Source organism: Musca domestica, unplaced genomic scaffold, assembly GCF_030504385.1.
Source record: "Musca domestica strain aabys unplaced genomic scaffold, Musca_domestica.polishedcontigs.V.1.1 62, whole genome shotgun sequence".
NCBI classification, from domain to species: Eukaryota; Metazoa; Arthropoda; class Insecta; order Diptera; family Muscidae; genus Musca; species Musca domestica.
The window spans coordinates 1587646-1600621 of NW_026712369.1; the positions used below are offsets into that span (position 1 = coordinate 1587646).

The 12976-nt window shown below is 28.5% G+C and overlaps 1 protein-coding gene across 1 annotated transcript in view; it reads right to left on the reverse strand.

Annotated features, from left to right (window-relative positions):
* Positions 1-12976, reverse strand: part of LOC101896226 (neuronal acetylcholine receptor subunit alpha-7-like) — a gene marked incomplete at its 5' end in the record, with an annotated part of 244281 nt that overhangs the window by 106121 nt on the left and 125184 nt on the right. Inside the window, 2 exon segments of the mRNA NM_001308981.1 lie at positions 288-363; positions 6091-6381. Coding sequence (NP_001295910.1) covers positions 288-363; positions 6091-6381 — 367 coding nt within the window.

Consider the following 12976-nt stretch of genomic DNA (forward strand, 5'->3'; position numbering starts at 1 on the left):
TACAAAAGTATAACTATATCTCTAGATATGAATTAATGGTAGGTTAAGGTGGTTAAAAAATAGTTATAGTAGTAGTAGTAGTAGCTGTAGTTGTGGTGGTGATGATGGTTGGTTGGTTGGTTGTGGTGACCATGATATATTTGAGTTCTTTTTTTACTATTTTTTTTCAAAAAGGGAGTTTTTTCTGTTTAATTTTTTTTTGGTGGGGTGGAGGGGACTGCGTATACTGCCCCCCTATTGGTAGGGGTGGCCAGCATCGCCCAAACAAACAAAGTTAACCTACTCACCCAGTAGTTCCCACTCGCCGTTGAGCACGTAACTGCTGATATCACCGCCAGTTTCATCTTGTAATTGTAAATCCAGCTGTCGAAACGGACACAGTTGAGATGAGTTGGTCAAAAAATAAATTCAATTTTTTTTGTATTTTTTTTTTGTTTGTTTTTGGTTTTTTAGTAAATCAAAGAAGAAAGGTATACAAAAATGCAAAGTGAAAACAAAATTAAAATAAATTAATTACGAAAATACAAAACAAATAAAATCAAAATATATTTCGGAGTAAATGCAATTCAGCTCCAGCTAAAGCACCTAGATTCAAAACGTCGGAATGCTGGAGATTTTGCAACAACATATTCTTTACCTGAAATTGAAAAAAATATTTTTTTAAAAAATCCACGTTTGTTGGTCCTTGAGAAAGTATTAAAAAAATACTGACTTACAAGTCCTTGAAAAAATATATTTTTTTAAATCCACGCTTATAAATCTTTGAGAAAAATATTTTTTTTTTAATTCCACGCCTATAATTCTTTGAGAAAAATATAAATTTTTTTTAAATCCACGCCTATAAATCTTTGAGAAAAATATAATTTTTTTTTTTAAATCCACGCTTATAAATCTTTGAGAAAAATATTTTTTTTTAATTCCACGCCTATAATTCTTTGAGAAAAATATAAATTTTTTTAAATCCACGCCTATAAATCTTTGAGAAAATTATAACTTTTTTTTTAAATCCACGCTTATAAATCTTTGAGAAAAATATATTTTTTTATATCCACGCCTATAAATCTTTGAGAAAAATATATTTTTTTTTAAATCCACGCCTCTAAATCTTTGAGAAAAATATTTTTTTAAATCCACGCTTATAAATCTTTGAGAAAAATATAATTTTTTAAATCTTTGAGAAAAATATATTTTTTTAATCCACGCTTATAAATCTTTGAGAAACATTTTTTTTAAAGCCACGCATATAAATCTTTGAGAAAAAAATATATTTTTTTAAATCTTTGAGAAAAATATATTTTTTTTACATCCACGCCTATAAATCTTTGAAAAAAATGTTTTTTTTTTCTTTAAATCCACGCTTATAAATCTTTGAGAAAAATATATTTTTTTTAAATCCACGCTTATAAATCTTTGAGAAAAATATTGTTTTTATAAAAATCCATGCTTATAAGTCTTTGAGAAAAAATATATTTTTTTAAATATCCATGCTTATAACACTTTTAAAAAACATTTTTTAAAACATGAAAAATTAATTTTTTCTATGAAAAATAAGCTGTTTCTTAATCTCCAAAAAATCGATTCAAAGGATTTCTTAATATTTCCAGGACTTGGTGAATTTTTTTATAAGTGTGGATTTCTTAAAAAATATTTTTTTCCAGAACTTCTTGAGTTATAAGCGTAGATGTTTAAAAATAATTATTCAAGAATTCGAGAGTTATAAACGTGGATTTTTTTAAAAAATATTTTTTCAAGGATTCCAGAGTTATAAGCGTAGATTTTTTAAAAAAGAATATGTTTTCAAGGATTCCAGATTTATATGCGTGGATTACTTTAAAAAAAATATTTTTTCGACGTCTTATAAGCGTTGATTTTTTAAAAAATATTTTTTCAAGGATTCCAGAGATATAGGCGTGGATTTTTTTAAATATTTTTTCAAGGAATTAAAAGCGTGGTTTTCTTTTAAATATTTTTCAAGGAATTAAAAACGTGGGTTTTTTTTTAAATATTTTTTCAAAGAATTAAAAGCGTGGGTTTTAAAAAAAAAAATTAAGGAATTAAAGGCGTGGGTTTTTTTAAGGAATTAAAAGCCTGAGTTTTTTTAAATATTTTTCAAGGATTCCAGAGATTAGCGTGGATTTCTTTTAAAAAAATATTTTTTTAAGGATTCCAGAGTTATAAGCGTGAATTTCTTTAAAAAAAATATTTTTTTCAAGGATTCCAGAGTTATAAGCGTGGATTTCTTTAACAAAATATTTTTTTTCAAAGATTCCTGATTTATAAGCGTTAATTTCTTTAACAATATTTTTGCCAGGAATTATAAGCGTGAATTTCTTTAAAGAAATATTTTATTCAAGGAATTATAAGCGTGGTTTTCTTTAAAAAAATATTTTATTCAAGGAACTATAAGCGTCGATTTCTTTAAAAAAATATTTTATTCAGGGAACTATAAGCGTGGATTTCTTTAAAAAAAATATTTTATTCAAGGAACTATAAGCGTGGATTTCTCTAAAATTATTTTCAAGGAATTCAAAACGTGTATTTTTTAAAAAATATTTTTTCAAGGAATTCAAAGCTTCGATTTTTTAAAAAAATATGTTTTTTGAGGAATTATGATCTCAAATTTTTAAAAATATATTTTTTCAATAAATTCTAAACTATGGTTTTTAAAAAATATTTTTTTCAATAAATTATAGGCGTGGATTAAAAAAAATATTTTTCAAGGAATTATAAGCGTAGGTTTTTTTATAATATTTGTTTCAGGATTTCTCGAATTAAAAGCGTGGATTTTTTTTTATAAAATATTTTTTTGAAGATTTCTCGAATTAGAAGCGTGTTTTTTTTATAAAATATTTTTTCCAGGAATTCTTGAGTTATAAGCACTGATTTTTTAAAAACTATTTCTTCAAGGAATTCAAAACGCGGATTTAAAAAAAAAAAAACTATTTTTTCGGGACTTCTTGGTTATCAGCGTGAATTTTTTAAAAAGGATTTTTTTTTAGGAATTTTAATCTCGGATTTAAAAAAAAAATTTCAATGAATTCTAAGCTATGGTTTTTAAAAAATATTTTTTTCAATAAATCATAGGCGTAGATTTTCTAAAAAAAAAATATTTTTTAAAGGAATGATAGAGAGAGACAGACAATTGTCTGTGCAGGTCCAGTTGGTCTTTTTAAACATTTTTTGTTTCAAGGACTTATTAAGGAAGATTTTTAATAAATATTTTTTCAATAACTTATAAGGAGTTCTAAGCGCGGATTTTTTAAAAAATATCAAGGAACTCTAAGCGCATATTTTTTAAAAATTGTTTTTCAAAGAATTCAAAGAATTTTGAAAAAAATGAGGAATTAAAAGGGCGGGTTTAAAAAAATTTCAAGGAATTCAAAGCGCGAATTTTTAAGGAATATTATTAACAGAGTTATACCCCCAGCCTTGATTATTTAAATTTATGACCCTTTATCCAAAGAAGATGGCAGTTGGAATCATATATGGAAGAGGTATCAGAAAAAATGGTCCAATCTGTACCATTTTTAAAACAGATACCTACGGCGTTTATGGAAATATAGAGATGTACCAATGCCAAAATATAGAGATGGTCCAATCTGTACCATCTTTACAACAGATACGGCGTTTATGGAAATATAGAGATGTACCAAATCTGAATGAAATCGGTTGTTAATTTTTCGTTGTATGAGCTTCATATATATTCAAAATTTTCACGCTTGTGGGGAAGGTACCAGAAGGAGTGGACCGATATATCCCATTTTCACACCAGACCTTGGGTTAACAAAAATATTGTAATGTGTGTATTTTGAAGAGAACAGGATGCTTCTTTCGGATTGACCGTTGACCGTTTTGATTATTTAAAACTGGTACCTCCCTTTGTGGGGGAGGTACTAGAATTAATTGTCCGGTCTCTACAATCGTTATAACAGATCTTCTGTTCATGGAAATAGTGAGATGATGTCTGAATGGAATAGACTGTTAATGTTGTCATGAGCTCCATAAATATTTGAAATTTTGACCCATTGTGGAGGAGGTACCAGAAGGAGTGGACCCTCATATTCCATCTTCACACCAGACGTTGGGTTAATAAAAATAATGTAATTTGCGTAATTTGAAGACAATCGGATATTTACATTACATTTTATAAGAGTTAGAATTATTCAAAATTATTTTCGTTGACATTATGCGGGGAAGGTACCACAAGGAGTGATCCGATATTGCCCATCTCCGATCTCCAAATGTCCTGAAACAGATTGGGTTCAAAGAGACCTAGGGTCTATAACCGTTATTTCGATGAGGCACGTTTTGGCCGTATCAAATGATATATACCCTCTGTATCCATATGGCTGAGGGTATAAAAATTCAAGTACATATAGGTGTGGATGATTTTGAAAAAAAAATTTGCAAGAACTTATAACGGTGGAGTTTGAAAAAAATATTTTTTTTCAAAGATTTTTAAGAAAGGAGGAGTAAAATAACTAAAAACACGCCTAAAAAAGCTTAAAAATATTTTTTACGGATTTAGAAAATGTTTAATAAATATTTGTTTAAATACTTCCGAAGTTATAAGGGCGGATTTATAAAAAATGTTTTTGCAAGGAATTATAAAAGTGGATTTTTCCAAAAAAAAAAAAAAATCCAAGGACTTTTAATCCCGATTTTTTTAAAAGCAATTTTCAATGACTTATAATCAAGAGTTATTAAAAAATATATATTTTTTCAAGGAAAATATATATATTTTTTTAAACTTCACGCATAAAAGTCCTTGAACAAAATATTTTTTTAAAAAAACAGGATTATAAGTCCTTTGATTTTTTTTTTAAATCCATGCTTATAAGTTTTATTTTATTTTATTATTTATTTGTTTATTTTGAAAAATCCACTCTTATAATTTTTTGCAAAAACATTTTTTTTTAAATCCGCCCTATAACTATGGAAGTCTTTAAACAAATATTTATAAAATAAATCCACGCTAATAATGATTGAAAAAATATATATTTTTTTTAACTCGCGCCTCTAAGTCTGGAGGTCCTGAAAAAATTATTATAAAAAATAAAGTCCTTGAAAAAAAAATTATTATAAAAAGAAAAAGATAAACTTATAAAACTAGAAATTCTTGAAAAAATATTTTTCAAAAAAACCCACGCTTATAAGTCAAAGACATTTTTGTACATCCTTTTTTTAATTCCTTTAAAGCTTGAAGTCCTTGAAAACATTTTATTATAAAACAAACAACCTTATAAATCTGGAAATCCTTGGAAAAAATATATTTAAAAAAAAATACACACTTATAAGTCATTTAAAAATATTTTTTACAAAATCAATTAATTGCGGACTTTAAAAAATATATTTTGAAAATTAAAAATCGTATCCCCCATTAAAAAAAGACCTTAAGCAGTTTATACCGAAATTGTATGTTACTTTCAGGCGTCAAATAGAAAAATGGCAAGAAAAGGGATATTTTTTTAGCCTTGATGCAAATATTTTTTGATCTGCTGCAGAAATAGAAATTTCTTTCCTTTGCTGACTTTTAAATTTGATGAAGAATATTTTCGTCTTTGACTTCATCCTTCTAAAATAATGCTCTGTTGGAGATTTTAGCACAAACTCACAAAAGAATGCGACTTTAACCCTAAAATGGCATTTTAATAAATTTCAATTCCTGGCGTTTAGGTAAGATTTTGACACTTGACGTGTTCTAGCACCTATAGTAGAATTTTTTGACAACTAATTATGTAGAATATTTTGACTTGCTACAATCCTGTTTAAAATGAGTTTTTAAAAGGGACCAAAACGACCTTAAGCAATCCGAAGAAGCTGGAGCTGAACTGCGTATGTGGCAAAAAAAATAAAATCTTACAAAAAAATAGAAAATACCACAAAAAACAAAGAACTCAATAACGGAAAATCAAAAGAAAAAAGTACTACTGTACTCCCTGTAGAGTTACATATCCCAGTTATTAATTCATTTTCTTTATTTTTTCTTTTTTGCTTCTCATTCATCTTTTTCTGGGATATCGTTTCTGTTTCGGAACGTCTCTTTTTCAATGTTTTTTTCTTTTGTTTTTGTGTTTTGTTTTGCCAAACCTGAAATCCATCATATGTCCAACTGCCAAATTTCATTTCACATCGTTGATCATCGAACGGAAACCATGTTATGTCGATTTTGCATGTCGACTTAAATATGCCCGGTGGTACATAGAGACACGAGCCGTTGTTCCGTACCACAACATTCGTTTGATATGTCCCATCGAAACCCTCATCGGCGCTGTTGTACATCAGCACATCCGGCTTCCATATCCGATGTGGCGGTATGCGTAAATCTTTGATGCCGCCATAGTCTGATGTGTTCCAACGTAAGTTCATGTCGTTCCATTCCTGGGCGTGAGAAAGAGAGAGAGGGGAAAAGAGATGGAAAACATTAATAGGAATTCTTTTGAGATAATCGTATAAGAGATAAATTAATTAAGAGCAATGAAATATTGTACAGATGTGCGGCAGATATTGTTGGGAATGAATTTAAGGGGAGGCAGATAAACGAATGTGAGCTGGGAAAAATTAAGTTAATTTTTATAATTTAAAATTCAGCAAGGACATGAAGGCTTTAAGTCCTTGGAATATTCTTTTGAGTCCTTTGAATATTTTTAAAAAATTCTTTAAAAAATCCGCGTTTAGAGTCCTTGGAATATTCTTTTGAGTCCTTTGAATATTTTTAAAAAATTCTTTAAAAAATCCGCGTTTAGAGTCCTTGGAATATTCTTTTGAGTCCTTTGAATATTTTTAAAAAATTCTTTAAAAAATCCGCGTTTAGAGTCCTTGGAATATTCTTTTGAGTCCTTTGAATATTTTTAAAAAATTCTTTAAAAAATCCACGTTTAGAGTCCTTGGAATATTCTTTTGAGTCCTTTGAATATTTTTAAAAAATTCTTTAAAAAATCCACGTTTAGAGTCCTTGGAATATTCTTTAAAAAATCCACGTTTAGAGTCCTTGGAATATTCTTTAAAAAATCCACGTTTAGAGTCCTTGGAATATTCTTTAAAAAATCCACGTTTAGAGTCCTTGGAATATTCTTTAAAAAATCCACGTTTAGAGTCCTTGGAATATTCTTTAAAAAATCCACGTTTAGAGTCCTTGGAATATTCTTTAAAAAATCCACGTTTAGAGTCCTTGGAATATTCTTTAAAAAATCCACGTTTAGAGTCCTTGGAATATTCTTTAAAAAATCCACGTTTAGAGTCCTTGGAATATTCTTTAAAAAATCCACGTTTAGAGTCCTTGGAATATTCTTTAAAAAATCCACGTTTAGAGTCCTTGGAATATTCTTTAAAAAATCCACGTTTAGAGTCCTTGGAATATTCTTTAAAAAATCCACGTTTAGAGTCCTTGGAATATTCTTTAAAAAATCCACGTTTAGAGTCCTTGGAATATTCTTTAAAAAATCCACGTTTAGAGTCCTTGGAATATTCTTTAAAAAATCCACGTTTAGAGTCCTTGGAATATTCTTTAAAAAATCCACGTTTAGAGTCCTTGGAATATTCTTTAAAAAATCCACGTTTAGAGTCCTTGGAATATTCTTTAAAAAATCCACGTTTAGAGTCCTTGGAATATTCTTTAAAAAATCCACGTTTAGAGTCCTTGGAATATTCTTTAAAAAATCCACGTTTAGAGTCCTTGGAATATTCTTTAAAAAATCCACGTTAGAGTCCTTGGAATATTCTTTAAAAAATCCACGTTTAGAGTCCTTGGAATATTCTTTAAAAAATCCACGTTTAGAGTCCTTGGAATATTCTTTAAAAAATCCACGTTTAGAGTCCTTGGAATATTCTTTAAAAAATCCACGTTTAGAGTCCTTGGAATATTCTTTAAAAAATCCACGTTTAGAGTCCTTGGAATATTCTTTAAAAATCCACGTTTAGAGTCCTTGGAATATTCTTTAAAAAATCCACGTTTAGAGTCCTTGGAATATTCTTTAAAAAATCCACGTTTAGAGTCCTTGGAATATTCTTTAAAAATCCACGTTTAGAGTCCTTGGAATATTCTTTAAGAAATCCACGTTTAGAGTCCTTGGAATATTCTTTAAAAAATCCACGTTAGAGTCCTTGGAATATTCTTTAAAAAATCCACGTTTAGAGTCCTTGGAATATTCTTTAAAAAATCCACGTTTAGAGTCCTTGGAATATTCTTTAAAAAATCCACGTTTAGAGTCCTTGGAATATTCTTTAAAAAATCCACGTTTAGAGTCCTTGGAATATTCTTTAAAAAATCCACGTTTAGAGTCCTTGGAATATTCTTTAAAAAATCCACGTTTAGAGTCCTTGGAATATTCTTTAAAAAATCCACGTTTAGAGTCCTTGGAATATTCTTTAAAAAATCCACGTTTAGAGTCCTTGGAATATTCTTTAAAAAATCCACGTTTAGAGTCCTTGGAATATTCTTTAAAAAATCCACGTTTAGAGTCCTTGGAATATTCTTTAAAAAATCCACGTTTAGAGTCCTTGGAATATTCTTTAAAAAATCCACGTTTAGAGTCCTTGGAATATTCTTTAAAAAATCCACGTTTAGAGTCCTTGGAATATTCTTTAAAAAATCCACGTTTAGAGTCCTTGGAATATTCTTTAAAAAATCCACGTTTAGAGTCCTTGGAATATTCTTTAAAAAATCCACGTTTAGAGTCCTTGGAATATTCTTTAAAAAATCCACGTTTAGAGTCCTTGGAATATTCTTTAAAAATCCACGTTTAGAGTCCTTGGAATATTCTTTAAAAAATCCACGTTTAGAGTCCTTGGAATATTCTTTAAAAAATCCACGTTTAGAGTCCTTGGAATATTCTTTAAAAAATCCACGTTTAGAGTCCTTGGAATATTCTTTAAAAAATCCACGTTTAGAGTCCTTGGAATATTCTTTAAAAAATCCACGTTTAGAGTCCTTGGAATATTCTTTAAAAAATCCACGTTTAGAGTCCTTGGAATATTCTTTAAAAAATCCACGTTTAGAGTCCTTGGAATATTCTTTAAAAAATCCACGTTTAGAGTCCTTGGAATATTCTTTAAAAAATCCACGTTTAGAGTCCTTGGAATATTCTTTAAAAAATCCACGTTTAGAGTCCTTGGAATATTCTTTAAAAAATCCACGTTTAGAGTCCTTGGAATATTCTTTAAAAAATCCACGTTTAGAGTCCTTGGAATATTCTTTAAAAAATCCACGTTTAGAGTCCTTGGAATATTCTTTAAAAAATCCACGTTTAGAGTCCTTGGAATATTCTTTAAAAAATCCACGTTTAGAGTCCTTGGAATATTCTTTAAAAAATCCACGTTTAGAGTCCTTGGAATATTCTTTAAAAAATCCACGTTTAGAGTCCTTGGAATATTCTTTAAAAAATCCACGTTTAGAGTCCTTGGAATATTCTTTAAAAAATCCACGTTTAGAGTCCTTGGAATATACTTTAAAAAATCCACGTTTAGAGTCCTTGGAATATTCTTTAAAAAATCCACGTTTAGAGTCCTTGGAATATTCTTTAAAAAATCCACGTTTAGAGTCCTTGGAATATTCTTTAAAAAATCCACGTTTAGAGTCCTTGGAATATTCTTTAAAAAATCCACGTTTAGAGTCCTTGGAATATTCTTTAAAAAATCCACGTTTAGAGTCCTTGGAATATTCTTTAAAAAATCCACGTTTAGAGTCCATGGAATATTCTTTAAAAAATCCACGTTTAGAGTCCTTGGAATATTCTTTAAAAAATCCACGTTTAGAGTCCTTGGAATATTCTTTAAAAAATCCACGTTTAGAGTCCTTGGAATATTCTTTAAAAAATCCACGTTTAGAGTCCTTGGAATATTCTTTAAAAAATCCACGTTTAGAGTCCTTGGAATATTCTTTAAAAAATCCACGTTTAGAGTCCTTGGAATATTCTTTAAAAAATCCACGTTTAGAGTCCTTGGAATATTCTTTAAAAAATCCACGTTTAGAGTCCTTGGAATATTCTTTAAAAAATCCACGTTAGAGTCCTTGGAATATTCTTTAAAAAATCCACGTTTAGAGTCCTTGGAATATTCTTTAAAAAATCCACGTTTAGAGTCCTTGGAATATTCTTTAAAAAATCCACGTTTAGAGTCCTTGGAATATTCTTTAAAAAATCCACGTTTAGAGTCCTTGGAATATTCTTTAAAAAATCCACGTTTAGAGTCCTTGGAATATTCTTTAAAAAATCCACGTTTAGAGTCCTTGGAATATTCTTTAAAAAATCCACGTTTAGAGTCCTTGGAATATTCTTTAAAAAATCCACGTTTAGAGTCCTTGGAATATTCTTTAAAAAATCCACGTTTAGAGTCCTTGGAATATTCTTTAAAAAATCCACGTTTAGAGTCCTTGGAATATTCTTTAAAAAATCCACGTTTAGAGTCCTTGGAATATTCTTTAAAAAATCCACGTTTAGAGTCCTTGGAATATTCTTTAAAAAATCCACGTTTAGAGTCCTTTGAATATTTTTAAAAACTTCTTTAAAAAATCCCCGTTTTGAGTTCTTTGAATATTTTTGAAAAATTCTTTAAAAAAACACGTTTAGAGTCCTTTGAATATTTTTAAAAAATTCTTTAAAAATCCACGTTTAGAGTCCTTTGAATATTTTTAAAAAATTCTTTAAAAACTCCACGTTTAGAGTCCTTTGAATATTTTTAAAAAATTCTTTAAAAAATCCACGTTTAGAGTCCTTTGAATATTTTTGAAAAATTCTTTAAAAAAACACGTTTAGAGTCCTTTGAATATTTTTAAAAAATTCTTTAAAAAATCCACGTTTAGAGTCCTTTGAATATTTTTAAAAAATTCTTTAAAAACTCCACGTTTAGAGTCCTTTGAATATTTTTAAAAAATTCTTTAAAAAATCCACGTTTAGAGTCCTTTGAATATTTTTAAAAAATTCTTTAAAAAATCCACGTTTAGAGTCCTTGAATATTTTTAAAAAATTCTTTAAAAACTCCACGTTTAGAGTCCTTTGAATATTTTTAAAAAATTCTTTAAAAAATCCACGTTTAGAGTCCTTTGAATATTTTTAAAAAATTCTTTAAAAAATCCACGTTTAGAGTCCTTGGAATATTTTTAATAAAATTCTTTAAAAAAATCCACGTTTAGAGTCCTTTGAATATTTTTAAAAAATTCTTTAAAAAATCCACGTTTAGAGTCCTTGGAATATTTTTAATAAAATTCTTTAAAAAAATCCACGTTTAGAGTCCTTGGAATATTTTTAAAAAATTCTTTAAAAAATCCCTTATTTAAACAGAAATTTTTCCTTTAGGTTATTCATATCAGTTTCCCCATTTCCATCCCATGGCATCATCCTCCACAATGTCTGTCACATTATTTTCACATCAGGCGCGGGAACACGCCCCACACATGAATGTCATGACACTATTGAGTGATGCTGGTGGCATGAGTATTTATTTTATATTCGTTTATCATCGAACCAAAGTCACCAACTACTTGAGAAATTCTTATGCACCTGCAAATTATAGTCATAACGTGGAAGTTATAAAACAGACGGCTGGCTCATCATCGTCAACAGCAGCAGCAGGAACACATTGCTGGGCATGTTCGCAATGACATTACGTTGATATTAAACTGAACTTTTACCATGAATTGAAGATATGTGAACTATATGGGTTGGTAATTTTGTATGAGCCAAAGTCATATTGAGATGTGGGAGAACTGCAGGACTAAGATGAAAAGCAGAAGGATGTAAGTAAAATTTGATGATAAAATATTTTAAGGACTTCAAACGTAGACGCTTTTGCAAGGACTTCAATCGGAGTCTTTTCAAAGCATTTTTGGAAAAATATTTCAAGGATTCTAGACGTGAAAGGATTATTCTTAAGGAAATCTTTTTCAAGGATTTTGAAAAATTTTTGGGAATTATTCCAAGGACTCTTTACATGGATATTTAAAGAATTTGTAAAAACTATTTCAAGGACTCTAAACATGAACTATTTATTTTATTTTTTAAGAATTTTTGAGGGACTCTAAGCTGCGATTTTTTAAATTAATTTTTGAGAGATTCTTCAAGCACTCTAAGCTGGGATTTTGTTTAAAGATTTTTTAGCTTTTCTTCAAGAACTCTAATCGTGGAGATTTTAAAGATTTTTTTAAAAAATATTTGAAGCCGTCTAAATTTAGAGTTTTTAAAGATTTTGTTTTTAAACATTCCAAGGACTCTAAGCTGGGAGTTTTAAAAGATTTTTTTTATTAAATATTTCAAGGACTCTAAACTTGAATTTGTTGAAGCATTTTTTAAAAACATTCCAAGGACTCTAAACGTGGAGTTTTTAAATATTTTTTTTCAAAAATGTTCCAACGACTCTAAACCTGTGTTTTAAAGTTTTTTTTTTAATATTTAAAGAACTCTAAACTTGACATTTTTAAAGAATTTTTGAGGTTTTCTTCAAAGAACCTATTGAGAGATTTTTTAAGGACTTTAAGCGTGGAGTTTTTATAGAATTTTTGAGAAATTCTTCAAGAATTCGTAAGGATTTTTTTAATGACTCTAAGTATGGAGATTTTAAGGAATTTTTGGAACAATTCCCAAGACTTTAACATATATCATTAAAGAATTTTCGAAAACTATTCCAAGGATACTAAAAGTGGATTAAAAAAAAATTAAATATTTTAAGGGCTCAAAATGTGGATTTTTAATAGAATTTTTAAAAACTATTTCAAGGAATCTGAACGGGGTTTTAAAATAAATTTTAAAAAATACTTGAATGTCTCTTTATGTCTATTTTTAAAAGAAATATTGGTTTGGTTTTTAGAACAATTTTGATAGATTCTTCAAGGATTCTAAGCGTGGAGTTGTTAAAGAATTTTTGAGGAATTCTTCAAGAACTCAAAGCGTGGATTTTTAAAAGATCTACTGAGGGATTCTTTAAGGGTGGAGTTTTTAAATAATTTTTGAGGTTCTTTCAAGGACTCTAAGCGTGGAGTTCTTAA